Source organism: Gambusia affinis, linkage group LG07, assembly GCF_019740435.1.
Source record: "Gambusia affinis linkage group LG07, SWU_Gaff_1.0, whole genome shotgun sequence".
In the NCBI taxonomy this organism is placed as follows: domain Eukaryota; kingdom Metazoa; phylum Chordata; class Actinopteri; order Cyprinodontiformes; family Poeciliidae; genus Gambusia; species Gambusia affinis.
Window position 1 is genome coordinate 9,861,730 of NC_057874.1, and position 26,621 is coordinate 9,888,350.

At 39.3% G+C, this 26,621-nt stretch overlaps 1 protein-coding gene across 5 annotated transcripts in view; it reads left to right on the forward strand.

The window, feature by feature from the left end:
* erc2 (ELKS/RAB6-interacting/CAST family member 2) overlaps positions 1-26,621 on the forward strand; it is a 55,776-nt gene that overhangs the window by 4,240 nt on the left and 24,915 nt on the right. For 2 of the 5 annotated variants that reach the window (XM_044122914.1, XM_044122916.1), the window contains exons 2-7: positions 1,961-2,774; positions 9,917-9,940; positions 16,134-16,568; positions 16,822-16,896; positions 20,626-20,781; positions 22,881-23,048. In XM_044122914.1, the coding sequence (XP_043978849.1) occupies positions 2,103-2,774; positions 9,917-9,940; positions 16,134-16,568; positions 16,822-16,896; positions 20,626-20,781; positions 22,881-23,048 (1,530 nt within the window). In that variant the 5' untranslated portion in view covers positions 1,961-2,102. The remainder of the gene's footprint in view (positions 1-1,960; positions 2,775-9,916; positions 9,941-16,133; positions 16,569-16,821; positions 16,897-20,625; positions 20,782-22,880; positions 23,049-26,621) is intronic. The other 3 variants (XM_044122915.1, XM_044122917.1, XM_044122918.1) reach the window with 2 other exon arrangements.

The window sequence follows — 26,621 nt, forward strand, 5'->3', positions numbered from 1 at the left end:
TTTCTTTGATTGATATTTTGAAGATTTCTTCCACCTTCTTGTGATGACGACAGGTGTTTCTGTCTGCGCTAGCCCAGACAGAAACACCATGGCAACCGAATCTTTCTCACCAGGAGGAGAGAAAGATGAAAAAGTCTACACGTGTATGATTAACAACCTTTTTCAACCGCTTAGACATATCGGTATCTTTCATCCTTAGACAGCTGGGGAAATTAAAAACCCTGGTTAGTGTCTTTGTCTTGACATTTGTGTTTAATAGCATTCAGTTTTTACCCTAAAAATATCGACCACAGTAAAATAATGATGCCTTCAGATTAAATAAATCGCAGCCCATAGTAAATCTAGAAATTTATTAAAGCCAAAGGACAGCATTAAATGGCCCCGCTATTATTACATGATTAAAAATTAAGTCTCCTGTATCATATTATTTTTCTTCTTACCCAGGAGGAAGAGCTTTATTTTAAAACTTGTGCAATTTTGCAATTTCATTAATCTTTTGAACATAAAAACATGGATAGGCGTTTATCATTTAAAGAATGTATGCGTAGCATATGTGGTGGTTTCTGACTTTTTTCTCTCTAGTATAAGTCTCAGATAAAAGACATGTTGGGTCCAGTTCTTACAGTCATACTGTGAGCCAAGCTTCACTCTGTCAGTAAATATTTATCAGTTAGCTTATGAGACAAGACAGTGCTGCAGAAATGTTGCTTTATTTCTTGTCCAGTATGTCTTTATTTGTCAGAATTATTGATCTTTCTTCCCTACTTTTCTCTCTTGTATTTCTATGTACAGCACTCTGCACACACACACACACACACACGCCCACACGCACACACACACACACACACACACACACACACACAAAGAGCACCAGCACCTCTGGGGACTATTTAAAGGCTTAAAATAAATGTGTTTATTACAGTGGCATAATCTCATACTGAAATTTTAGTTTGAACACATCCTGTCAGTGGGGGAAATATACTATTTTACTTTTACTGTTCATTTTAGACTTTATCATCCTTGCTTCCATGCTGACTGTGCATGATAGCAATAAGATTTAATCACAATGTTAAAGTTTTATATTATTGCCTGGATTATACATGAAATAAACGTTTAGACAAGAATTTGCATCTTTGTAGACATTTCCTTAAAGATCAACAGCAGTCTGCCTTTCTTTAAATGCATGTTTGATTATTTTTGCAAGGGTTGGCTAATAGAAACTGTGTCATATTTAAAACCCAGGGAAAAATTAAGTTTGTGAGTGACTTATTAAAAAGTTTCCACTCGTCTCCCATTTTTTAAGATTATGCTACTGCAACAAAAGCTGATTTGTTTTAAAGCTTTCTCCACGTCTTTACCTGGGGTGCCAATAGATTTGCTTGAATATTTATATGATAGCTAATTAACAAAGTGCCTTAAGAAACAACACTTCTTAGAAGATGATGATGAGCCTGATATCACACACTAAACTGCTAATTGGATCTGTAACGTATGGCATGGTTTTACTAAATCTGTGCTTGAAAACAAAAATAATTAATAATCAGATGGATTCTAAGTGATTAAAAATGTACTGATGTTTTGTAGAACAAGCTCCTCAACATCTAAAAGGCTCTCTATGGTTATCTTTGTTTACACTGATGAAATGATGGCTATCATAATTCAGGTCAGAGAAATGTGAGACTGTAAAGTTATATTTAAATCAGTACTGAGATCTACTATAGATAAATGTTAGCCTGTGAGACATCTGGGATGATGTTGTGAAATTCATGCAGGCCATTTGAAAATAGAGCCTCGTAAATTGGGACAGCTTGTCACCTATGCTGACTAATACAAATCTTAGAGCTAATATAAAATTTCCTTTTCGTCTAGAGCTTAGATTTTTGACAGGAATGTACTGTTTATTTTTTGTTTTTTCTGAAATGCTATATGTCTGACAAATGCTTCTCCCCTGTTTCCTCAGATCTGACATTGATGTGACCTAACCCACCCATTCAGACATGAAATAAGTCATCCATGTTTGGTTGAAAAAAGTCAGAGCAGTCTCATTTGAGCACGCCCCTGTTAAAGGACCCTCTGGTGGCTACTCCTCTGAATCACGGGACATGTACGGCAGTGCCAGAGCTGTAGGTCATGTAGAGAGCAGCCCTGTACGGTCCCCGCGCCTTCCAAGGTCCCCCAGACTGGGCCATCGAAGGGCACACAGTGGGAGCGGGGGTGGTGCAGGGGGCAAGACCCTCTCCATGGAGAACATCCAATCACTCAACGCTGCCTATGCTACTTCAGGGCCCATGTACCTGAGTGACCACGAGGGCGTGGGCTCCACTGCCACCTACCCAAAGGGAACCATGACTCTGGGTCGCGCCACCAGCCGGGCCATGTACGGGGGTCGCGTCACAGCCATGGGCAGCAGCCCCAATATTGCTTCAGTGGGGCTGCCTCATGCTGACCTTCTGTCTTACAGTGACCTGGGCTCCCTCTCCATGCTGCACGCCCACCACCACCAGGGGGTGCCCTCGGCTCTGCTCAGGCAGGCCATGCGGGGCAGTGGTGGCGAGCTGCTGGAGATGCAGGCCCAGCTCAGGGAGATGCAGAGGGAGAATGAGATGCTGCGGCGGGAGCTTGACCTGAAGGAGAGTAAGTTGGGATCTTCCACCAACAGCATCAAGAGCTTCTGGAGCCCAGAGCTGAAGAAGGAGAGGATCATGAGGAAAGAGGAGGCGGCTCGAACGTCCATTCTGAAAGAGCAGATGAGAGTCACACATGAGGAGAATCAGGTGAGACCACTCCTCTCTGAGCTGTCATAATCCACTTATTGCTGCAGTGAATTTCACTCACTGCCTATTTGTCTGCCCATTTTGCTCTGCTTTTATCTCTGCTTTTGCCACGCTGTCTTTTGCAAATAATCACAGCCATCCTCTCTTGTATATACTGTAGAAAATTAAAGCAGTCAATTCTGTCTTTTACAGATTTGTAAAACCTTTCTGGAAAGATGTTCTTTTATTGACATAAATATCTCTTCATCCAGAGAAGAATCAATAAGACTTCAGCCACAGAAAATACAGGCACTTCAACTAAAAAGGAGTAGTGCAGGAATCTTAACGTTCAGTTATTTGTGGCTCAGTGAAAAGTATGATGACACTACCGATAGGTGTATTGAATGCAGTCTGGTCCCGATATCGCTTAATTTTGGTTTATTTTCTCAGGTTCAGCAGATTGGCCCCAGGGGAAGAGATGTCAAAAGGTTTTTTTCTGCTTACCTCGGTGTGGGGGTGTAGTCATGGCCCAGTTAAATCACTTACTGACAGGGGTAGGCACAGGGCCCAGAGACAAATGTCAAGGACACTTAAACACTCCCCGTCTGTCTTCCTTTGCCTTCTCTTCATATGCTCTGACCTGCATCATCTCACAGTGTTTACTTTGGTTCATATAGTCATTTCTACAAAGATTTATCATCTTTCTGTCTATTTTAAGTGATTGTCTTGGCATAAAAAAATAGTTGGAGATCACTTTCTTTAATGTCAGACCTCACCTGCAGGATTATTAATAGTTGGCTAGCAGTTGGTGCAAGCAAATGCTCAGCCTCTGGCAAGTGGAAATGGATGACACTCTGATATTGTGTAAATTGTGAATACAGATTGAGCTTTCCAGAACAAATGCATTTTCAGAAAGAAAAGGCTGAGTTCACGATGCAGCACACTGAGTAATGCTGTGAGCAGTTTAAAGGCTGAGTTTGGCTCGGTCTTTGTGCAGGGCATTGTGTCTGCTCCAGCTCTGTTTTCCTACACTGAACAGACATGATTAGTCATTACTCTACCCTGCAAGGTCCCAGTGTAATACCACCAGTGGGCTTTTCCACACAGGACTTGTTGATGTTCATATCAAAGATGGGGTTTTGTCTCTGCACATTGCTAAAGAGTTCATACCCTTTGAACATTTCAATATTTTATTAACCTAATAGTATTTTTGTACTTTTTGTGCATTTTGAGGATATTTTATGTGATACAACAACACAAAGCTCTGGATAATTGTGAAGTGGAAGAAAAATAATTCAACGGTTTATATAGATGAATATATAAAATGTGTGATGTGCCTTTTTAATTAATCTAATCTCAGTATTAATCTCAGTATTAATCCATCAATATCTATATATAAAAACGCAGTGAAATTGGTGAATTATAAATGTATGGAGATTTTTTTTTATATATATAATTTTCCCTCCTCCTTCCAAATTTGCTTTGTGTTAATCTCGAAAAAGTGTTTAAAAGGTATGGATACTTTTGCAAGGCACTTTACTCCAACTACCAGTCAATTCTGCAAGACCAGAAGTATTTTACATCATTATGATTTGCAAAAATCTGAGTCTGTGTTAAAGCTGAATCAGCTGGGTCATCGACAGAACCACAGCAACTCAGCTTTTCACATTTCTTTATAAAGAATTGTTAAATCCTCATTGTGATATTTTTAGTTGGAACTCAGAGAGTTTAGGAGCTGAATGTGTCCTGCAGATCATAAAAGCTGTTCATTGACGGGTTTCCATGGCATCATCCTTGAATCTAAGAGAGGACTCAGTGCTTGCTCTCCCGTTATGTCAAGTGATATTTATATTCCTCCTGGTAGGATTCATTAATGCGGTGTGGCAGCTAATAAAAGGCAGATGTGCCTTGTTTCTATAATTGGTCTATTCTAACTTGATTTCTGGGCTCTGAGGCTTGCTTACGTAAGTGTATATTTACAGCGGGATGGTTTGGTCACACCCACTGGCCTTACTAAGAGGCTGACTGAGGAGCAAATTGCCTCATTAATAATGGAGAAATTTCAAGCCAATCATTGCATCTGTCTTCTAGCACCAATTTTTACAATTGCACCAGGTGCCTTAGGCCTCAGTTAGTTTCAGCAAATACCATGCATCATTTATTATGAGATAATCAGAATCAGGGTGTATGGGCTTCTGTTTGCAAAATCTCCTGAAATAACATTCACTTTCTGGAGTATAGACGTTTTTTTTTTTCTGTTTAAATGCCACCCATAGCCTGCAGAGCCTCAGTAATAAACAGTGAAGGTGATGACTAGCAGCGATGATTAGCGTGAGACCGTTTTGTGTGGTAGGTTTTTATTGTGAAGGGCAACTTGATTTTGTTTTCATTGAATTGAGCAGAATTTTTGTTGTCATGCCGAAGCTGTATGAGAGCCGCTGGAGGCGAGAGTGTGAGCTAGAGCATACCATATCTGACTGAGTCATGACCACTGCTGCTCCGCTGCCCAGTCAGCCCTCATCAACGGTTCTCACAAAAATAGATCCCGCTTTGCGCCTTCTGCACATGCATGCAAGACTTAAAGTAAATCATGCTGTATTCCACCCAAATTCTGGATTTTCTATATTTGGAACATAGACACAACGTACCATCAACACGAATAAGCATTTAAGCTTGTGTCCATTCGAGTGTTATATAATACATGGTGTGTGACGAGTGAAAATTTAATTAGAGGTAATTCCCCTGGTGTCGCCCTGTAATCAAACAGAACAGTGTACTGCTCATGTGTGAGAGGTGAACTCACAATTATTTGTTTACACACATGTTTTATAATTCAGCTGTGCAAACAAGGTACTGCACATCAGTGCGGGAAGTTGACTTAACTTATCTTCTAAGCTACAGCAGTCACATGGTGACACTTTGTCACGTAACAACCCTAAACTTTTGGTGTCTCTCGCAGCCCTTAGAACAAAAACTGTTCACTTTTGTCATGTAACAGTTGAAACCTTTATGTACTTTATTGAGATTGTATGCAATAGATAAAAACAAAATTGTGAATAATGTTGAAGTTGAAGAAAAAATATGTATGGTGTCTTGCTACTAATAACCTGAAGAGAGAGTCTTGAATTTTTTTTCATTCATTCCTTACTGTTTTATCCCCAAATAATATCATGTGTATCTCATGAACATGCAAGAAAAAACAAACAATCAAAAAATTAATATGGGACAGGTATAATTCTTCCACAACATGGCAGTTCACATTTCCTGACAAGTAGGCAAGAGGGCCATTAATCAGACAAACAGTAAGAGGCCCGCTGTAATTCAGGACAAACAGCAGAGATTAAGGTTGTGAATCTGTTGACAGGACAACTTTTAGTCAAGCACTACAAATATCTGGCTGCCAAGAGTGCCAAAATTGTTGTGTTGATGAGCTCGCCTCAAAAAAGCCCCCATGGTGGTTGCCACGAACAAAGACGGGGCACATGTACACAGATGTGTTGGGGAAACAACAAAGATGGTTAAGATCATGCAAAGGAAACCTGGCCACTAAAAGAAACCTGAAGTCATATCTGATCTGTGCCCACAACTTAAGGAAAGAAAAGTAGCACTATTGATATGTTTTGTGCCACCAGCACTCAAAGTGGTTATCTGTGGTCATGCAGAACCTAATTTCATCAGCCAGTGTCTATATGTTGCCACTTGAGCAGCCGCCTGTAATGGGACTGTGAACCCAGAGTTTTGGAGATGCCACTAGTCGAGACACTGTATGGGAGGACACAGGGATTTGTATCAGGATCAATACCTTTGCAGAATCACAGAGTTCTTTATTGATTGTTTCACATTCTGACAGTCTGCTCTTGGTGTGGTCTGTCATGACAAGCAGAACCCTAGCAAAGTGTGTGGGTGGTATCGAATACACACTGGTTCCAGTATGGCCCTTGTGACTGCCAAGCGGTTGCATGAACCATCTGGCCTCATGCTAACCCACAAAGCAACCCCTATCAAGTGCTGCTGAAGCTGCTTAGTCACACAATAAACAGCTTCCTCAAGCTCAAGCATTTTAATAAGATTTTGATTAAGACAAAAAGTGTAAAAGATGGTTTATTTCTTTTAACGTCTCAGACTGTCAGATTTCTGCAGGCGGCCCTCTTGTAACTTTGTGCTAACTGAGGGGAGGTGATGAAATGCAGCGTTTGCTTGTGTGGTGTGGGTGTAATTGTGTATTGTCAGCTATCACGACGCACTACACAGAGATTAGGAACGGTGTGAACAGTAGGCTGGTGCAGCTCAAGAGCTTTGGAGTTGCTCATTTACTCTCACAAAAACACAACCTCCCATGTATATAGAGCATTACATGCAGAGCAGCTGGTTCCTGTGTCACCAGATGGTTCATTCTGGAGCAGGGGCCATCATCTAATTGCTTAAGGGGCCAAAATAATATTTTAAGGCACACAGTGTGGGAGCCAGCCTTTTATTAGGCATGTTTGTATCAATGGCCTGTTTGTGTGAAGCATTTAAATTATGGCTGAAGTAAGTCGATGGGATGTTCTGTGACATCCAATTGTTAAAGAAAATTACACTTTTTCTTTTATTTTAGTGAATATCTGGTTGTGATGTTATCTGTGAATTAAAGCAGAAATGGCCAAAATTATGATGAATGCAAAATAAGATAAGAGTTTTAGAAAATACCTGAAATGAAAAGAAATTTTGAAATTAGGCAGCATTAATGCCATGAAAGGCTGCTCACCGCACAATGCAATCCAAAAGTTAATTCCTCTCAAGCTTTTGTCACATTTTTTCACATTTTGTTCCAGTTTTTCACAAACTAGAATACAATTTACTGAATTGAGTACGGAAAGTTATTGTGGCAAACCAACAAGAAGAAGCACATCCCTATTAATTAGAAATATATTAAGATATGGTTTATTTTCTTTTACTACTACAAACACAAAGATTGTGCTGTATACTTAATTTCAGCCTCCCTGAATCAATACTTTGCAGTAAGATGTCTCATTGCATTACATCTGCAAGTCTTTGCCAGCTTTTTATTTGCTAAATAGTTCAAACTTAGAGTGGAAAGTGCCTGTGAGTATCAATTATCAAGTCTTGTCACATATTCTAATTTCATTTAGGTATGGGCTTTGACTAGATCATTCTGGTGAATTATTTTTGATGCTTTGATCTAAAATAATCCAATGTCTGTCTGGCTGTATAGTTGACCTCTCGCTTTTGGTGCTCGGGTATTTGCACCTTCACCTATGTTCACAGTTGTTTTTTCTAATTTACTTTCTTTTAGCCCCATCTATCTTGTCATAAACTCTATAATGGCACCTGTTGATTAAAGTAATCCACAGTATTATGCAACCCCCATCATACTACACTTTAAACATGGTATGAGAAGCACCAAAGCAACAGAAACTGGTGTCAAATGCTGCCCTGGGGTTCAATTTATAATTTAAATATTTCAGTGCCCATTCATTCTTTCTGTTTTTAACTTCGATGGTTTTTCCCTCTTCAATCTTCAGTGGCAATTGACTTGGGGGAGCTCAGAAGCTCAACACTGGTGCAGGTAAAACGGCCCCCTACTTGTCAGACAGAGCAACCCCTCTGCTAACGCTTTTTCATATGGCAGGAGCCAGAACCTGAGTCAGTGTGTGATGTTGCCCTCAAAAGGATTCTCTGTTTCTGCACCGCAAGATTTATGACAGCCAGTTACCCCCGGCTGGCCCAGGTGTCAGTACAATAAGGAGGCACAGCAGCTCAGCGTCCCTCATGACCACAGCACCAGTATAACCTGAGTCATGACCAGTTCACACAAACAGCTACACCTCAGCCTTGGCTGATGTGGAGAAACCGGACGGAAGGCTGTATAGTGATTTTAAGTCACAGTTCAATTATGCAGATGCAGTCATTGGATTGTTTTCTGCATTTTGGTTTCCAAGGCAGGAGTTTATTGATTGGTGAGGAGGGATGATCAGAAATGAGAAGGATAGATTTGAAAAAAGAAGAAAATCTTTTGGGGTTTCTTCTCAGTGTGGGCACACTTTACTCCAAATCTAACTACAGTAGCATCATTTGCTTGCTGTAAAAATAAATAAATATATATATATATATATATATATATATATATATATATAGATATATATATATATATATATATATATATATATATATATATATATATATATATATATATATATATATATATATATATATATATATATATATAGCAGCCTTTGGTTGCTGTACCAAAGGCCAGTGACTCAGAGAAAGGGTGTTTGACTGAAACAACCTGTCATGGCAGCAGTCAGTAGAAGATTCAGCAGCTTTTACTGGAAATGCAAACACTGTCCCCTGGTGGTTAAAGAAGCACTTGGGAAATGTAAAATGGTGATCTTGTGTCTTTAGGTCAGAATTTTACTGGTGTTTATTTTTCTGCTGCTTATTTTCCTGTTGGTTGTATACTAATAGGACCAAGTACTTCTGAAGTTAGTCATTAAAAGAATAATGTTAATAATGTAAACTTTTTGTATACTGTAAATCTGTAGAGCATGTATAGTCCATGTTACAGTTTAATTTTCTGTTAATGTATTTGCTAGATTATAGAATCATACAGCAAAAAAAAAAAAAAAATAGTTCTCAGTTGTTTCTTTTACTTTTAACTTGACTATTAATGCTTCTCATTACAAATTTTTTGATTAGTAAATATATTTTCACATTTTATTGGAAAAAATGCTAAACACACTTCAACCCATTTCTAAAATGTCTTTCCAGAAAGGTAATCCAGTCTAAGTAAAATTTGGTTTGCACATGAAAAATCTATTTTCTAGCAGATACTTTTACTTGTTATAAAGAAAAAAATGTCTATGTTCAGCTCTATTAAAACGATTCACATCATTTAATCTGGATTTCTTGAAACTAATTGGGCTAATAGCTTAAAAAAAGCATAACATTCTGTTCTTTTTCTTATAACAAGATAAAATATTTGGTATCAAAAAGTTTTGTTGTAAATTTGCTTTACTGACTGCAAGAGTGATAAACCAGCAGTTCTCATTTAAGATTTTTCTGCTTTGTGTTGATCATCCGTTTCTGTTGCATCAAGCTCTGACGCTCTGTTTTCACCACACATCTGTTTTTCTGTTCATTCTGTTCATGCTCTGCAGCTGCTGGACGCCAGGAGAACCAAGGTTTGTCCCTATGTTTGCACCGTGTCGTGTGCACAACATAGAGTCACCTTTCGTGTGCCGTGTATTTGTTTTCCAGATACCCGATAATCCCCTTTTCTCCTAACCCTTTAACCTCCTCGAAGAACTGAATGAAATCCCCTCATTCCCTCAGTTCTGCTGTCCTTCTTGCCCCTTGAATCCTGATGTTTCAACACAAAGACCTGGAAAACAGAAAGTCACGTTACTGCTCCATGCCACTGTAAGAATTCAAACCACGCATTTGTAGCCTGGGAAGGTGAATGATTTCAGGAGAAACGGCTGTTTCTGTTCTCTAAGGACCTAACTGGACCATTTTCAGTACATGGATGGATCTTTGTTTCTCTTTTTCTGTGTTGGAGGAAAGTTATACTAGCAAAACTAAACCTTTTGTCAAAAACGTGGTACAAATATTCTTCTTCATGAGCGAAAAATCTCGTAAAAGTGGTAACAGCAGGAAGTGTCAAAGTTACAATGTCAATCCTATAACATATAATCCACATTATAAGTATTATAACAAAGTCACTGGTGACTTTTTCCACTCTTCAGAACAGGGCTGGACGCCATGGCTGAAAATTGTGTCATGATATATGTTTCACATCAGTCGATATTGATAATTATCAATTAGTTTTTTGTTTTAAATATCTGACGTATTACCAAACTGGCGGTGTGACCTTTCCTCTTTTATCCACAATATCCCCTCGGTTTGTTGTCCTCATTTTATCCTCTCACTCCACACCGTTGTTTATTTTTAAGCACTTATGAGACATGGTGGCAAAACCTTAAACTGCTGCTAAGTTACTCAACAGGTAGTTGCTAGGTAACCAAAGAGTGAGTGAATTAGTTGATGCCACCAACCTTGGTTAGCAGACCGTGAGAGGTGGAGCGACTAAACCCTTCCTCTACCTACATCTCCCAGAATGCCGTGAGGTTTTGGATTGGAGTTCATAGAAATGATTGAATATTCTATCTTACATATTATCTATTGATACCAATCATGTGTCTACCACAATATATATTCTTGATTTACTGTCCAGAACTATTTCCAAATAGAAAAAGCAAAAGAACATCTTCTGAATAAAGAACGTGTTTGGATTTTTCAGACAGTGGCTACAGGACAATACAAAACATTTTCTTCAAATCTCACTCTTAGGGGAACTGGTGCTGAGTTTAATTTAATTAATCTATTAACCATTAATTACACCATGTTCCAAATTGTTATGCAAATTGGATTGAAGTGTCATGAAGATTCAACTTTTTTGTTGTGCTATTAAATTTATAGATGGTATTGTGTGTCAGGGCTCTTTGAATCACTTGTTATTGTGCCACATCCCCCCCCCCCCTTCCTTCCCTCTCTCTCTACTTCCTCTTCTGAGAGGGGAGATGTGGTACCAGCTCTCCATCTAACGGGTTAATCGAGTTTCCTAAATCTGCTGAGATTTACCCTGTCCAGAACTGAAGTAAACTCTGTTTAAGCTGGCATCGAGAAACGATTCGCCTGGTTTCTGACGACCTCCATCCAGGTGTCCCGCCCTTCTTCCCCCTGTGAATTAGCCAGACTGATCAGCCTGCAGCCAACTAGTTTCACAGAACACACCTGTTAACGGTCACTCGTTCTCTTTTATTACAATTTGCTCTTGTTACTGAACCAGGTAGGTTTTAGTGACTCGGGCGAGTCCCAAGGATGATGTTCTAAATTTGGGCTATCAGGAACCAATAAACATTTTCCACCTCTTCCTCTCCAGAATCGAACATCATAGCTATTTTACAACCATCAAAGAACTTTAAGGTGACTCATTAATTGAATGTCCACAACATCTTTTAGATTTTCTTGATGCTAAATATTTTATTAGTAAGGCAATTTTGCAAGGGTCAGTACAGCTTAATTCAGTAGCAGAAATAATCAAATAAGAAAAATCAATCATCTAGTCTATCTTTCCCTAATGCTGACACTGCAAACTAAAAAGGGAACCTTTGAGAGAGACGGACAGAGTTTGGCTTTTCGAACCCCAGACCTGGCCTGATGATGAAGGAGGTGTTGCAGCAGGAGGAGGATGTTGGTCGACGAAGGCAGGGATCTCTGTAGGTCTGATGAGCTTTCTTCTCCTCATGGGTGGTGAGGTCACACAGGACTTGGGTGCTGGCAGGAAGGAAGTCACCAGTTCTTCTTCTTTGTCTTTGTTCTTTGTCTTTGCCTTTGTCTTTGCCTTTACCTTGGTCTTCATCTTTGTCTTTGGGGTCTGAACCCAGCTGATGAGAGAAGTGCAATTTGAAGCCACATGTTTCAGGGCAGACGGGTTGGTCCCCATGAACAGGACAGTCTTCGGCTCTGTGGCCCCGGCTCTTCTTCAGCTGCAGAGTTCTTTGTCCATCTCGATCTTGACTCGAAGCTGCCTGGAGGATCCAACCAAAGTTTCCTCTTTTGCACCCACCTTTTGTAGGGTTTATCCACCCTTTTGGTTCATTTGCATTGGCTAGCACTGTTGCTGTGCTTATTTCATTGGCTACCTGCTTGGACAGATGATCTCATATCCATCACTGTCTTAGAGACATTGTGTCCTGATGTCTGTGCTAATGTCTCAGGTTGCTTAACAACCTGTTTCCAAATAAGGTGTTGACCATCTCTGCTCTCCTGTTAGTTCCCCTTTTTCCCTTAACCTTTCACCTACTATCCACCTCCAACACATCAGTGATCTTTAATTTCAGTTACACCTTTTACACCATTTCACGTTCAGAGTAAAAATCACATTTATAACTTCTGTAGCTTCTCTGATTTATCATTCATTTATAATGTTATGATAACCATAATTTATCAGTTACTCTTATTGTAATCTTAATGTGAGTTATTACAAATGTTTTCTGAAAAGAAACCAAGAATAATCCATGATTCTTATTATTTGATATCAAAGTTACAGTTACTTGTTTTACTTGTAAGAGTACCCACTAATGCAAGTGTAAGTGTAAGTATTATTACAAGTAACCCAATATTAATATAAGTATTTTACTTTGAATCTTATCCAATTACTCACAATGTTTAGATTTCTTTCTTTAAAACTTTCATGCTTTGAGAAAAGTAATAGTCTGAACTATTTTTATAAATCTGCAGGCTGGAAACTTACTTCCTCTTTTTCCAGGAAACTGCTTTTCCTGTTTCATGACTCTCTCTGTCTTGACTATGATTTCTTATGATTAAATAGAAAAAAGTAGAATTAAAGCAAAGTTTGCAGGAGACAGAAACAACACACACAACCAAATTGATTTTATTGACATTTAAGTCTAATGTTGGGTCTAGATTTTACTTGAGTAATTAATTTTAAAGATAACTTTATTTATTTTTACTGTTAAACTAAAATCTCCAGCATGGGGAAGTGGGATGATCTCGGATTTTCTTGACACACTATAATTAATTTCAGAGAGCTGGTTGTTTAGTTTGTCTGGTGAGCTCAATTAAAGAAAATCTACTTATGGAGGATGTTCCACATTATTAAGCAGGCCACAGGTTTCAAGCATTATGGGAAAGAGAAAGGATCTCTGCTGACAAAAATCATCAGATAGTGTAGTGCTGTATGACAAGATATGAAAACATTGGATATTTAACAAAAACTGAAGTGTTATCATCGTACTGTGAAGAGATTTGAGGCTGATTCAGAACAAAGATGGGGAAGGTTTCTGTTAGACAAATTGATCAGATTAAGAGAGCAGCTGTTAAAATGCCCTTACAAAGCAGCAAACAGTTATTTGAAGCTGCTGGAGCCTCAAGGTGGAGGATCCTCCAGAGGCTTATGGTGCATCAACCTATTATTGGGCCCCTAACCAGAACTCACAGGCAGAAACGGTGGCAGTGGGTCCAGCAGTACGTGAAGATTAATTTTCAAACAGACTTGTTCACTGATGACTGCTGTACAACCCTGGATGGTCCAGATTGATCCAGTAGTGGATTGGTGGTGGATGGTCACCACGCCCCAACACAGCTGTGACGTCAGCAAGGAGGTGGTGGAGTCATGCTTTGGGCTAAAATCATGGGGAGAGAATCATTGGTCGGCCTCTTCAGAGTCCATAAAGGTGTGAAAATAACCTCAGTAAAGTAAATGGACCTTCTGACTGATCACTTTCTTTCATGGTTCAAAAAGAAGAGCTGAACCTTCAGTAGCAAAATCATCTTCATGACAATCCACCATCTCATGCTGCAAGGAATACCACTGTGTCATTGGCTGCTATGGGCAGAAAAGGGGAGAAACTCATGGTGTGGTCACCATCCTCCTCTGACCTCTGACCTCAACCCTATTGAGAACCTTTGGAGTTTCCTCTAGCAGAAGATCTGAGGGTGGAATGCAGTTCATATCAAAACTGCAGCTCTGGGAAGGTTTTCTGACATCCTGCAAAGAAATTCAAGCAGAAACTTTCCACAAACTCACAAGTTCAATGGATCAAGAATTGTGCTGTGATACCAAAGAAGGTTCCTATGTTAACATGTAACTCGTCTGTTAAGATGTTTTTGATTGAAATAGCTTTTGATTTTAGTACATGTGATGCTGCACATTCAAAGAATGACCGTTTGCAGTTCTTTATAATCCATAAAATGTTTAGAAAATCTGCTGTGCATAATCATTTGGATCAGTTCATTTTGAGTTCTTTTATTTTTGAAAAAAATACTGCTCTCATGGGGAGCTTTGTTCAGTAAAACTTGATTCATACTGTAACAGTTCATATCTTGAAACGTATACTGACCATCATTTGCATTGACCATTTTAGAAAGTCTGATAAAATATCACTTGCATAATAATTTGGAACACAGTGTGAGCCAGTGGCTATTTGATCACCTAAGTTGAATAACAAAATAATCACTTACTGCCTGTATGTACATACAGGTTTATAAAAGTAAATCTTTCAGGGATGGCAGTGGATAGAGGAGCCTCAGTGTTGCACCAAACCACTCTGGACTTTCACTCCTGCCAGTTAAAAACAAGATTCCCAGTTCCTATTTTCTATGGCTACTTCTAGCTGGACATTGCACCATGAAATGAAAATGACAGTAAGGTCACTGTACGTCAACGACCTCCACAATCACCAGACCTCTATTCAAGAGAGAAGCACTGGGATGTGATGAATTTGAGCTTCACAACATGGATATGCAGCTGAAAAATCTGCAACAACTGCATGTCAACATGACGCCAATGTGAGACAAACTTCTTGAGGAAAGTTTTCTGACAACTTGTCTCAAAGAAATGAGCCACATCTGAAGAAAAACATGATTCCAATACCAGCAAGGTGTATTTAATAATTAGCAGTGAGTATATATCATGCGCTCATTTTACTAGTTATTGGTTCAATCAAATTCAACAAATATATATATATATTTTTTGCTGATGATCTTATTGTTTATTAAAAGACAATCTTAATCACTTTAGAAAAGCCCTTACATTGTAATTATTGTTAATCAAAGTTTTTATCAAAAGAAAACTAACCTCTTTCCCTGAATGTAAATGTTATTTTACATGTTTTACTAGTTGGTTGATTGTTCCTGAAGCTCCTGCTATCAGATGCACCAATACTGATTTTCTTTCTGTCATTTACATACAAACTGCTAAAATCATGACTGAAAATTAATGGATGAAATTTTAATCCTGCATTTACTCTTATTATATTCCTTCCTTTCTTTATTTTGTTGCCTGTGTTCAGGTATTTTTGTGAAGAGACATTTTTACTAAAATTAAGATCTAAGACATTTTCAAAACTTTGTAACTTGTGGGAGTTTATGTTTAGTTTTTAAGTCCTTCCATATCCAGACTAGACAGACATGTCTAGCAGAATGTTTTGAACTGAGAACTGAGACCTGCTTTTACAGGTTAGAATCACATAATTTCTGTCCCTTAGTGTCTAATGGTAAAGCAAGAAATTTTCCCCTTCCTGGCATTCAAAGAAATACTTAATTGTTGTGTCAAAACAGTGCTAATTCTCTGAAATTAGTTTTTAAAGATGCTGTAATGTAAGTGCTGGTGTGTCATGGGTTAGACCTTCCCAGTACTGTACATTTCGTCTTGGATGTTAGTTTTGATTAAAACTAATGAAATTGGATTCTGTTTTATTCCTAAACGTGTTGGATCTTTGTGTGTGTGTGCGTGCGTGCGCGCGTGTGTGTGTGTGTGTACACGTCCATGTCTGTTCACGTCACCTGCAGCATCTCCAAATGACCATCCAGGCTCTGCAGGATGAACTGCGCACACAGCGAGACCTCAACCACCTGCTTCAGCAGGAGAGCGGAAACCGATCTGGCTCGGAGCATTTCACCACCATCGAGCTGACAGAGGAGAACTTCCGCCGGCTGCAAGCCGAGCACGACAGGCAGGCCAAGGAGCTCTTCCTGCTCAGAAAAACCCTGGAGGAAATGGAGCTAAGGATAGAGACCCAGAAACAAACACTCGGTGCCAGGGACGAGTCCATTAAGAAGCTGCTGGAGATGCTGCAGAGTAAAGGGCTGCCTCCCGGGCCGGGCAGGGCGACCGAAGAGGAAGAGCAGGAAAGAGCCAGGCGCATTGCTGAGGCTGAGGCCCAACTCGGACACCTGGAAGTAATTCTGGATCAGAAGGAGAAGGAAAACATCCATCTGCGAGAGGTACAATGTAACAGAGTATTTGAAATTTTGTATGTGTCTTTGTCACTAGATGGCAGTGCTCAGCATCATAAATTCAGTGCACTCCTGTCGGCTCCTTGTGATACATTGATTATGTAATATGTGCAAAAACTGTGGAGCACTTTTGTAAATGTGGCACCGTGAACAGCACAGACGCATATGGTTTGCATTGTATTTTTATTTATCCTTTGCTCTTGTGTAGAAAAAGTTAGAAATTATTTTTGTTTTCCAAAAGGAACTGCACAGAAGAAATCAGCTCCATCAGGATCCAAGCAAAACCAAGGCCTTGCAGACCATCATAGAGATGAAAGTAAGGACTTGACTACACACAGCAGCTCCGCATTTGTGTGAAAGCAAATGTTGTATGTTCACATGCTCCCATTCTCAAGCCTTTCATTGCGTTTCCCACAGAGGCTGATATGTGTTCTGCTGAATCTATTGTTGTCACTGCAATTTGCTGCAGCTGAGTCAATCACCAGCCTGGCATGACATCTCTCTCTCTCATTCTCACACTGTATCAGCTTTCAAAGCTTTTGTGCTAACTTGAACGAGAGTCAACATTTCATCCTGTTTGGTTTTGTTGAGGAGGTTTGCGTCAAACTGAAACAAGAAAAGGTTTGTGACAGCCAATGTGATCCGTTTACAATCAACTCCTCACGTCGATGACTGCAAACACAGAGCAGACTTTGATTCTGCAAGAGTTCTGGAGTTTTCTGTAAAATTCTCCATCAAGATTTTTTTGGAGGATGCATAGAGCTTCTTTAGTGTGTTTTCTGATCATGCATATCTGAAATTAAAGATCAGGAATGAACAGTTTGGAAGTAATGTTTCTCTAGAAGGGCTCAGTGAATCACTAGAATTAAAGAGCTTGCAAAGCTAGTAATATCTGGTGAACTATTTAACTTTTTGTATTCTTACAGTCAGAAGAAGTACTTTATTGAGACAGATCAGCACAAGGTAATTTGTGAAGTAAAGCAAAAAGGACAAATGATTTTTTAAGGTTTTTACTAATAACAGTCAACTACCAATAGCCTGCAGAAGTGGTCCACGTCATGAATGGAGTCCACCAAGTACAGCTGTTTTGTAATATTAGAGGGTTTGTGAAGGACATTAATGACCAAATATGATGATGAAGACCAAGGAATTTTGCCTATTTAGGAAAAATTACTAAATGGGCAAATTTTAGTTGTTCTCTTAAAGGGTCTTGCCTCCACAAAGAAGTGGCAACACAAAGGTTATTGTTGAAAGAAAGTATAAATTAGTTCAATTTAAAGTCATGCTGCCCATGACCCTGAGCAAACTTTAGACAGTGAAACACAATGGTGGCAGCATTATGTTATGAAAGATTTTCAAAGGCTACAAAAAAGTTAACACAGGGACAAAGTTATAAGCTGGTATCTTCTTGTTCTACACTTTACTTTGTACAGAGGGTCTGGGCTCTTAGCTATTGAGAAATGATGCCTTTACCAAAACTACATGCAGAATAAATGGAGTAGAAAACCAACATGAACAATAACTTCTCCTTCAGTTCCCTTATTGGCCCTGTTAAAATTTTACAGGCAGAATCCAAGTGAAAGCTGCACAGTGGCTCACTGTTGCCTTGCAGCAAGAACGTCCTGGGTTTGATTCCCGGTCCGGGTCTTTCTGCATGGAGTGTGCATGTTCTCCCTGTGCATGTGTGGGTTCTTTTCTTCCCACAGTCCAAAAACATGACTGTTAGATTAATTGGTCTCTTTTAATTCTCCCTAGGTGTGAGTGTGAGTGCTGGTTGTTTGTCCTGTCCGTCTCTGTTTTGCCCTGTGACAGACTGGCGACCTGTCCAGGTGTACTCAGCCTCTCGCCCGAAACATTCGCTGGAGATAGGCACTAGCACCCTTTCTGACCCCACTAGGGACAAGGATGTGCAGAAAATGGATGGATGGATGGATGAATGGATGAATCCAAGTGAATGGTAGAAAGCCCAGACTTCATCTGCCATATTTGGCAGATGAACTTCAGAGTGGCAAAGAGAAACATATTCAAAAAATAAAGATATAACAAACATACGTTCAACGTAGTCACAATGTGGTGAATACAAGATCCTGACCCTTATCAAAATGAGAACCTGATATGAAAACTCATGTTCACCAGTGCATTCCATCCAATCTGGCATAGCCTAAGTTATCAAACTAGAATGAGCAAATACTTCAGTCTGTACATCTGCAAAGCGGGAAGAGTCATATTTCTCAAAAAAATTGTAGCCTTAATTGCAGCAAAAGACTGATGTGGAAATATTGACTCAGGAGAGCTGAATGCAGACGTATGCCACACCGTTAGATTTTTATTTTCAAAAAAATTTGAAAATTTTGATCATTTTCCTTTTGTTTTACAGTTATGTACCACATTGTTTCGGTTAATCAAATAAAATTTTATTAAAAAGAAATGGAATTTTTCATTTGCAACAAAACAAAGTAGAAAAAGCTCAACACACCGTAGTAAAGCTTTTAAACTAATTATAGGAATGAATCTAAACATGTTATTCAACATAGAAAAACATCAGAGTTTCAGGAGTCTACCGACAGCAAATCCTATATTTGAGCTCAAGTTCATACTATTTTGTTAATCCTTTTCTCCATCTAAACACAGATGGAGAAAAGGATGTAGCTAATAAAAAGGGCATTCAATATCACTGTGACAGTGGAGAACATCAGGAACATCCAGCTACTGAGCTGCTGTAGGCACCTCCAGCCTCACTGCAGAGGCCTGACATCACTTCCTCAAAATAAATCATGACATCATCGCTGAGCTGACACAGCCCCTCTCGCCTGGCTGCACCGGCCCAGCCTCCCACAGCCTGGTCATGTGACTTCAGGGCGCTCTGTACCCTGTTGATTATCATACTGGGCGAGGGAAGTCCCGCCCCCTCCTCCTTCTCCTTTTGCTGTGGAGGAAGACCCTGCTTCTCTCCTCTCTCCCATTCTCTGTTGATGCTGATGAAAGCGCAAATAATCCTACCTCCTTCCCTCCCTCCCCCTCGTCTCCATCCATCCCTCCCTCCCGCCTTCTCTTCTTCCTCACTCACCAGAGACGGTGCACCGTATATAGCCTGCCTGCTGCTGCCATGGAAACAGGTGTGGTTGTTTATGACAGTGAGAGGCCAGTATGCAGGGATATGGAGAGACATAGGGATGTACAGATGCAGGGACAGATAACGAGCACAATTCACTGACCAGGTCCTTGGGATAAAATCACTCTTCTCTGAAGGTACGGCGCCTCATGTCTGTTGCAGAATTGTCACTTCATTGATGTTCTTCTTGTAAGGTGAGATGCAGCAGCTGGGCGAAGTGCATGCACAAGAGCGGAGCTCTACGCATTGACATTAAACTCCCAGTCATTCATTTCTCATTACAACTCATCACCCATGTTGTTCAGCGGGCTGTGTCTGACCCTGCTAATGGCTATAAGTTCACAAGTTCACAAAGAGGAAGGAAGGAGAAAGGCAGGAAGAAGCAAGGTTGCTCTATGCTCTGCTGGAGAGGGAGATGAACCATTGCTAATCTTAAAGACGTAGTATTATTTATTTAAAAAGCCGTGAAGCTAAAGCTGGTCTCTCAGTCGCAGTCCAGAGACTTGATTCTGCATTTATCTGCAAGCCTCCACAGTTGAAGCTAGAGCTTGTTACTTTTTCCTTTTTATTTTTGTACGCCTCTCTCTGTTTCTGAAGGATCAGTCTGTGCTGGATGTGCACTCAATATTTCCCAATGGTGATTAATCCTTTGAGCCGCTGCAAAGAGCTGGGTAGAAAGCTTTTGATTTCCCCGACAGATACTGCAGTTGTTCTGAGCCAAACCAGAGAGCTACTTCCACTCACTCTTTATCTCTCTGCATCTCCCCCTTTTACCTCTCTTCTGTCTCTCTGTCTGTCCAAATCGTTGCGGTTGCTTTCAGTCTTTACATTTATGGACTCTAGTCTGTAGTTCTGATTATTTTTGCAGCACTCAGCCAGTGGAAATGCTTGTCTCGGTTTTGAGGAGTGTCTCTTTCGCGTGTTTGTGTGCAGGATACCAAAATTGCCTCCCTGGAGCGCAACATCCGAGATCTGGAGGATGAGATCCAGATGCTGAAGGCGAACAGCTTACTAAACACAGAGGATCGAGAGGAGGAAATCAAACAGATGGAGGTCTACAAGAACCACTCCAAGTTTATGAAGACTAAGGTAGAGGCCATGTGCATGCAGGTTCAGAAACAGGATTGCTCTTTAATCTCAGTTTTTTCAGCTGAGATGATGATCCTCATTTGCTCACAAACTTTGCTTATCTATTGTTGTAGGTTTGGAGAGGAAAACAAATTCTTGGCTTTTTATGATGGAAACTTTTGTACACGTCATTTTGTTCTTTTTATTTGCACAATTGAAATCAATAACTGATCACAACAAATCCAAGAGGAAACACACAAAAAACCCCTTTAAGAGCTGATTATGACTGTCACCTAACTTCAAAACACATGCTTAAATGATCTTTAAAACTGCACACATCCCAGGTACAATGCAAGATTTCCACGACGTTTACAAAGAAATCCTTCATGTCTTCTAAACTTTTTCCAAAGATGCGACATGCTCTGCAAGATTTAGTTGAAAAGCCTTTTCTTTTGGAGGAAACACGTAAGAAATAGAAAAATTACAATGATAGAAAAAATGTGGGCAGCCTTAAACTAACACTTTGTTGAAGTGTTGGTTTTGATTCAGTTCACAATTACCTTCTTTTGAGGAAAACATCAAAACACTTTTGATAAAATGTGTAATGGTATGATGAAGAAAACGAGAGCTTCTCTGCAATGATTCCAAATATTTTTCACACAGAGAAAGAAAATAAACATTTCACTAAAAGAAAATCCCACCTGGAGTGAAAGAGGATGTTGACACCATCATGATCTGGACCTTTTGTTTCTTTTTGTTCAAAAGTATTGACACAAGTTTATAAGATGGTATGTACACTTTTGAGAGCCACTCTATATTGTCAAATCTCGCAAGTGTTTATATATCAGTAGTGCAATATAAGCAGTTGCAGGAATTGATGGTTGCTCCAAGTCAATTTATCTTCCTGCCAATTCATGTCCTCGTTTCATTACCACACAATTACAGGTAACATTCCTTTCTACTTGTGCTGCATACCTCTGAACAGAAAACATTGTACTAATATAATGAAATCATTGAGCGTGAACTTATTTTCCCCTGGTGTTTTTCATCAATTATGAAGTTAGTCATAAATTGCTTAAATCCCTCTGTTGGTGCTAATTTCCTGTTGTCTTTGGGTGAGAAATGGGGATCAGCCATGATAGATCGTCAGTTCATCAGAGGGCAACACAGAGACACACAGGACAAACAAACGTGAACACACTCAACTTAAAGAGACCACTTAGCCCACCAGTCATGTTTTTCCTTTTGTTTTTTTTTACTTTGCTTTATCTTTTACATTTTTTTTTTATGTCATGCTTTATGTCATGTTTTTGGACTGTAGGAAGAGGGTGGAGTACCCAAAGAGAGCCCATACATGCACAAGGACAACATGAAAACTTCTGGCAAAAAAAGATTCTTGACCTTCTTGCTGCAAGGCCACCATACAACCCAGATCTGCCCAAATCCTGATGTTTAATTGTATAGTATTAACTCAAAATTGTATTTTTCACTGTATTTTAAAAAAAATCTATGTTGGTTATTAACCGTTTATAAAATTACTGACTTTTGTGAAATATGGCCCCCTGATCAAACCAAAATAACTCCCATCAACCTCCAGGTGGTGATCACTATTTGTCAAGTTTTAAAACCACATTTACAAAACAGGTAAAGCATCATAAATTCTGTTACAAACAACTTGTTAGTTAGATAGAAGGATCCATTTTGATGTTTTCAAAAATATACAGGTATAAAATGATGAAGGCAGTTAAATGAGAGGTTTCAGATTGTGTTTGCAAAGAGCATGGAGGTCTACAAGAACCACCCCATAAAACAGAACGAGTCACAGAGCAGCCACAGTTTTGTTGCTCTATTTTTAAACCTCTTTTCATCAATCATGAATAGGGACAATGTATAATATATGACAAATGGTGGGGAGTCAGCCCAAAATGCATTTTTAATGAGAGAATAGTGTGTTAATGAAGATAGTCGTCCAAATGCAATGTATAGCTCACTGCTCAACCAGACGTTTTTTTTTTTTTCTTCTCAGACCTACACACACGTGGTCATTGGTAAAAACGTCACATTGCTGATGTCTTGGTTCAGTCAGAAATCTAAAAGGATTTTTATTGTGTGTTGAACAGATTGACCAACTGAAGCAGGAGCTGTCAAAGAAAGAGTCGGAGCTGCTGGCTCTGCAAACAAAGCTAGAGACCCTCAACAACCAGAACTCGGACTGCAAACAGCATATCGAAGTGCTCAAAGAGTCTCTCACTGCCAAAGAGCAACGTGCTGCCATCCTCCAGACAGAGGTAGTACAAAAAAAATCCCTCACTTGTTTGCCAACTAAACAAAACACAAACATTCCCATTTCCTCCTTGGGAAATTTTAAAATGGAACATGAAACACTGCATGCAGGTGACGGTCGTTGCACCTTGGACTGTGTCAGGACATGCTAGGCAAAAAAATAAGCTCAATAACTGTGGCTCTATTAAGGCTACTGTCTTGCTAATACGTGTTGTAAAGATGCAGGTCAATGAGGAAAAGTCAAATAAGCAGTTTGAATGAATGGTGTTTTGTTTTTCTGCTAATGCTTTAGAACAACCTTTTTTGCAAACAAGAAACTTGAGTCATCAGATAGAAAGCCGTTTACCCTAAATAAACTCAAGTGTTTTACAAGCTCACAAAAAACTTTTAAATTTGTTTCTTTTCGTGTTCCAAGCAAATCTTGCCTCAAAGCACGATACAAGAAACACAAAGGCAATTTATATACACTAATATCAAATCAAATCAATCCATTATTTTCTGGATTTGATTTATTTATTTCAAACAGGTTTCTATAAACAAGAGAACAAGAAATCAGTAAGACAGAGACCAACAAGTTTATACATAACCAAGAACAAAATAAATGTTTACGACTACGTTTTTGTTTGAAAAGGAGGAGTTAGAAGCCCTTACAAAAAAATCCCATGAAAATGACATGTGGTTCACACAAATTTCACATGTGAATGATGTGAATCACATGTGAAAGCACATGAATACGTGTGATTTTGGAACGTTTCGTGGTAAAATCACATGTGATTCACACATTTCCACATGTGGTCACATGTGATCACATGAAAATCAAATGTAATCACATGTGATTTTCACATGTGAAAATCACACCAAAAAATCACATGTGAAAAAATGTGATTTTTTGGTGTGATTTTTTTGTAAGGGAGAGAACACCTATTTAATCCTTTCCTTTGTCTACAGGTAATCTATTTTCAAGCATATTGTCAAGAAAATCCGAGATCATCCCACTTCCCCATGCTGGAGATTTTAGTTTAACAGTAAAAATAAATAAAGTTTTCTTTAAAATGAATCACTCAAGTAAAATCTAGACCCAACATTAGACTTAAAAGTCAATAAAATGAATGTGGTTGTGTGTGTTGTTTTAGTCTCCTGCAAACTTTGCTTTAATTCTACTTTTTTCTATTTAATCATAAGAAATCATAGTCAAGACAGAGAGAGAGTCATGACACAGGAAAAGCAGGTTTCCTGAAAAAAGAGGAAGTAAGTTTTCAGCCTGCAGATTTATAAAAATAGTTCAGACTATTACTTATCATGAAAGTTTTAAAGAAAGAAATCTAAGCATTGTGAGTAATTGGATAAGATTCAAAGTAAAATACTTATATTAATATTGGTTTCCTTGTAATAATACTTACACTTACACTTGCATTAGTGGGAACTCTTACAAGTAAAACAAGTAACTGTAACTTTGATATTAAATAATAAGAATCATGGATTATTCTTGGTTTCTTTACAGAAAACATTTGTAATAACTCACATTAAGATTACAATAAGAGTAACTGATAAATTATGGTTATCATAACATTATAAATGAATGATAAATCAGAGAAGTAAAAGAAGTTATAAATGTGATTTTTACTCTGAACTTGAAATGGTGTAAAAGGTGTAACTGCAATTAAACATCACTGATGTGTTGGAGGTGGATGGAAGGTGAAAGGTTAAGGGAAATTAACAGGATAGCAGTGATGGTCAACAACTTATTTGGAAACAGGTTGTTGAGCAACCTGAGACATTAGCACAGACATCAGGACACAATGTCTCTAAGACAGTGATGGATATGAGATCATCTGTCCAAGCAGGTAGCCAATGAAATAAGCACAGCAACAGTGCTAGTCAATGCAAATGAACCAAAAGGCTGGATAAACCCTACAAAAGGTGGGTGCAAAAGAGGAAACTTTGGTTGGATCCTCCAGGCAGCTTCGAGTCAAGATCGAGATGGACAAAGAACTCTGCAGCTGAAGAAGAGCCACAGAGCCGAAGACTGTCCTGATCATGGGGACCAACCCGTCTGCCCCGCAACATGTGGCTTCAAATTGCACTTCTCTCATCAGCTGGGTTCAGACCCCAAAGACGAAGATGAAGACCAAGGTAAAGGCAAAGGCAAAGACAAAGGCAAAGGCAAAGAACAAAGACAAAGAAGAAGAACTGGTGACTTCCTTTCTGCCAGCACCCAGGTCCTGTGTGACCTCACCACCCATGAGGAGAAGAAAGCTCATCAGACCTACAGAGATCCCTGCCTTCGTCGACCAACATCCTCCTACTGCTGCAACACCTCCTTCATCATCAGGCCAGGTCTGGGGTTCGAAAAGTCAAACTGTCCGTCTCTCTCAAAGGTTCCCTTTTTAGTTTGCAGTGTCAGCATTAGGGAAAGATAGACTAGATGATTGATTTTTCTTATTTGATTATTTCTGCTACTGAATTAAGCTGTACTGACCCTTGCAAAATTGCTTTACTAATAAAATATTTAGCATAAAGAAAATCTAAAAGATGTTGTGGACATTCAATTAATGAGTCACCTTAAAGTTCTTTGATGGTTGTAAAATAGCTATGATGTTCGATTCTGGAGAGGAAGAGGTGGAAAATGTTTATTGGTTCCTGATAGCCCAAATTTAGAACATCATCCTTGGGACTCGCCCGAGTCACTAAAACCTACCTGGTTCAGTAACAAGAGCAAATTGTAATAAAAGAGAACGAGCGACCGTTAACAGGTGTGCTCTGTGAAACTAGTTGGCTGCAGGCTGCTCAGTCTGGCTAATTCACAGGGGGAAGAAGGGTGGGACACCTGGATGGAGGTCGTCAGAAACCAGGCGAATCGTTTCTCGATGCCAGCTTAAACAGAGTTTACTTCAGTTCTGGACAGGGTAAATCTCAGCAGATTTAGGAAACTCGATTAACCCGTTAGATGGAGAGCTGGTACCACATCTCCCCTCTCAGAAGAGGAAGTAGAGAGTGAGTGAGTAGAGAGAGAAGGAGGGGGGTGGGGGGTTTGGCGCAATAACAATATAGATTACAATTTGATCAGTAAAAAGTTCATACTTTAAGGAAACTCAGCCCATTTTGCATTGAGCCATTGCCTTTGGAGCTTTTCCCCAAAACTGAGCATACGTGTGGCAACAGTGGGAAGGAACAATCCCATTTTGACAGGAAGAAACCTTCAGATGGAAGCTCAGACAATGACTGTCGGAGCGTCAATCTGCTGCGACCAACTGAGACTAAAACTGAATCACAAATGAAAGAATTTAAAGAGGCTGTTGAAAGAAAGATTTGATGGGTTGAACCACAATTAGGTAACTTTTTACTATCTGTAAATACCTTACATTTGTAAATATCTTACATTTGTTAATATCTCACAAGGGTTAGAAAACCAAGACCTGGACTCGCTTGGTGCAGTGAGTATGCTTCCACAAAGATGCCAACAAAACCACCGGGTTGACAAGAAAATTTAATTTAGTGCTCAAATATTATTTATGGGTTCAAATTAATGCTTTTCTGTCTTGCTAAGTCACTAAATGTGACTGTCACTGCAAGGTCAC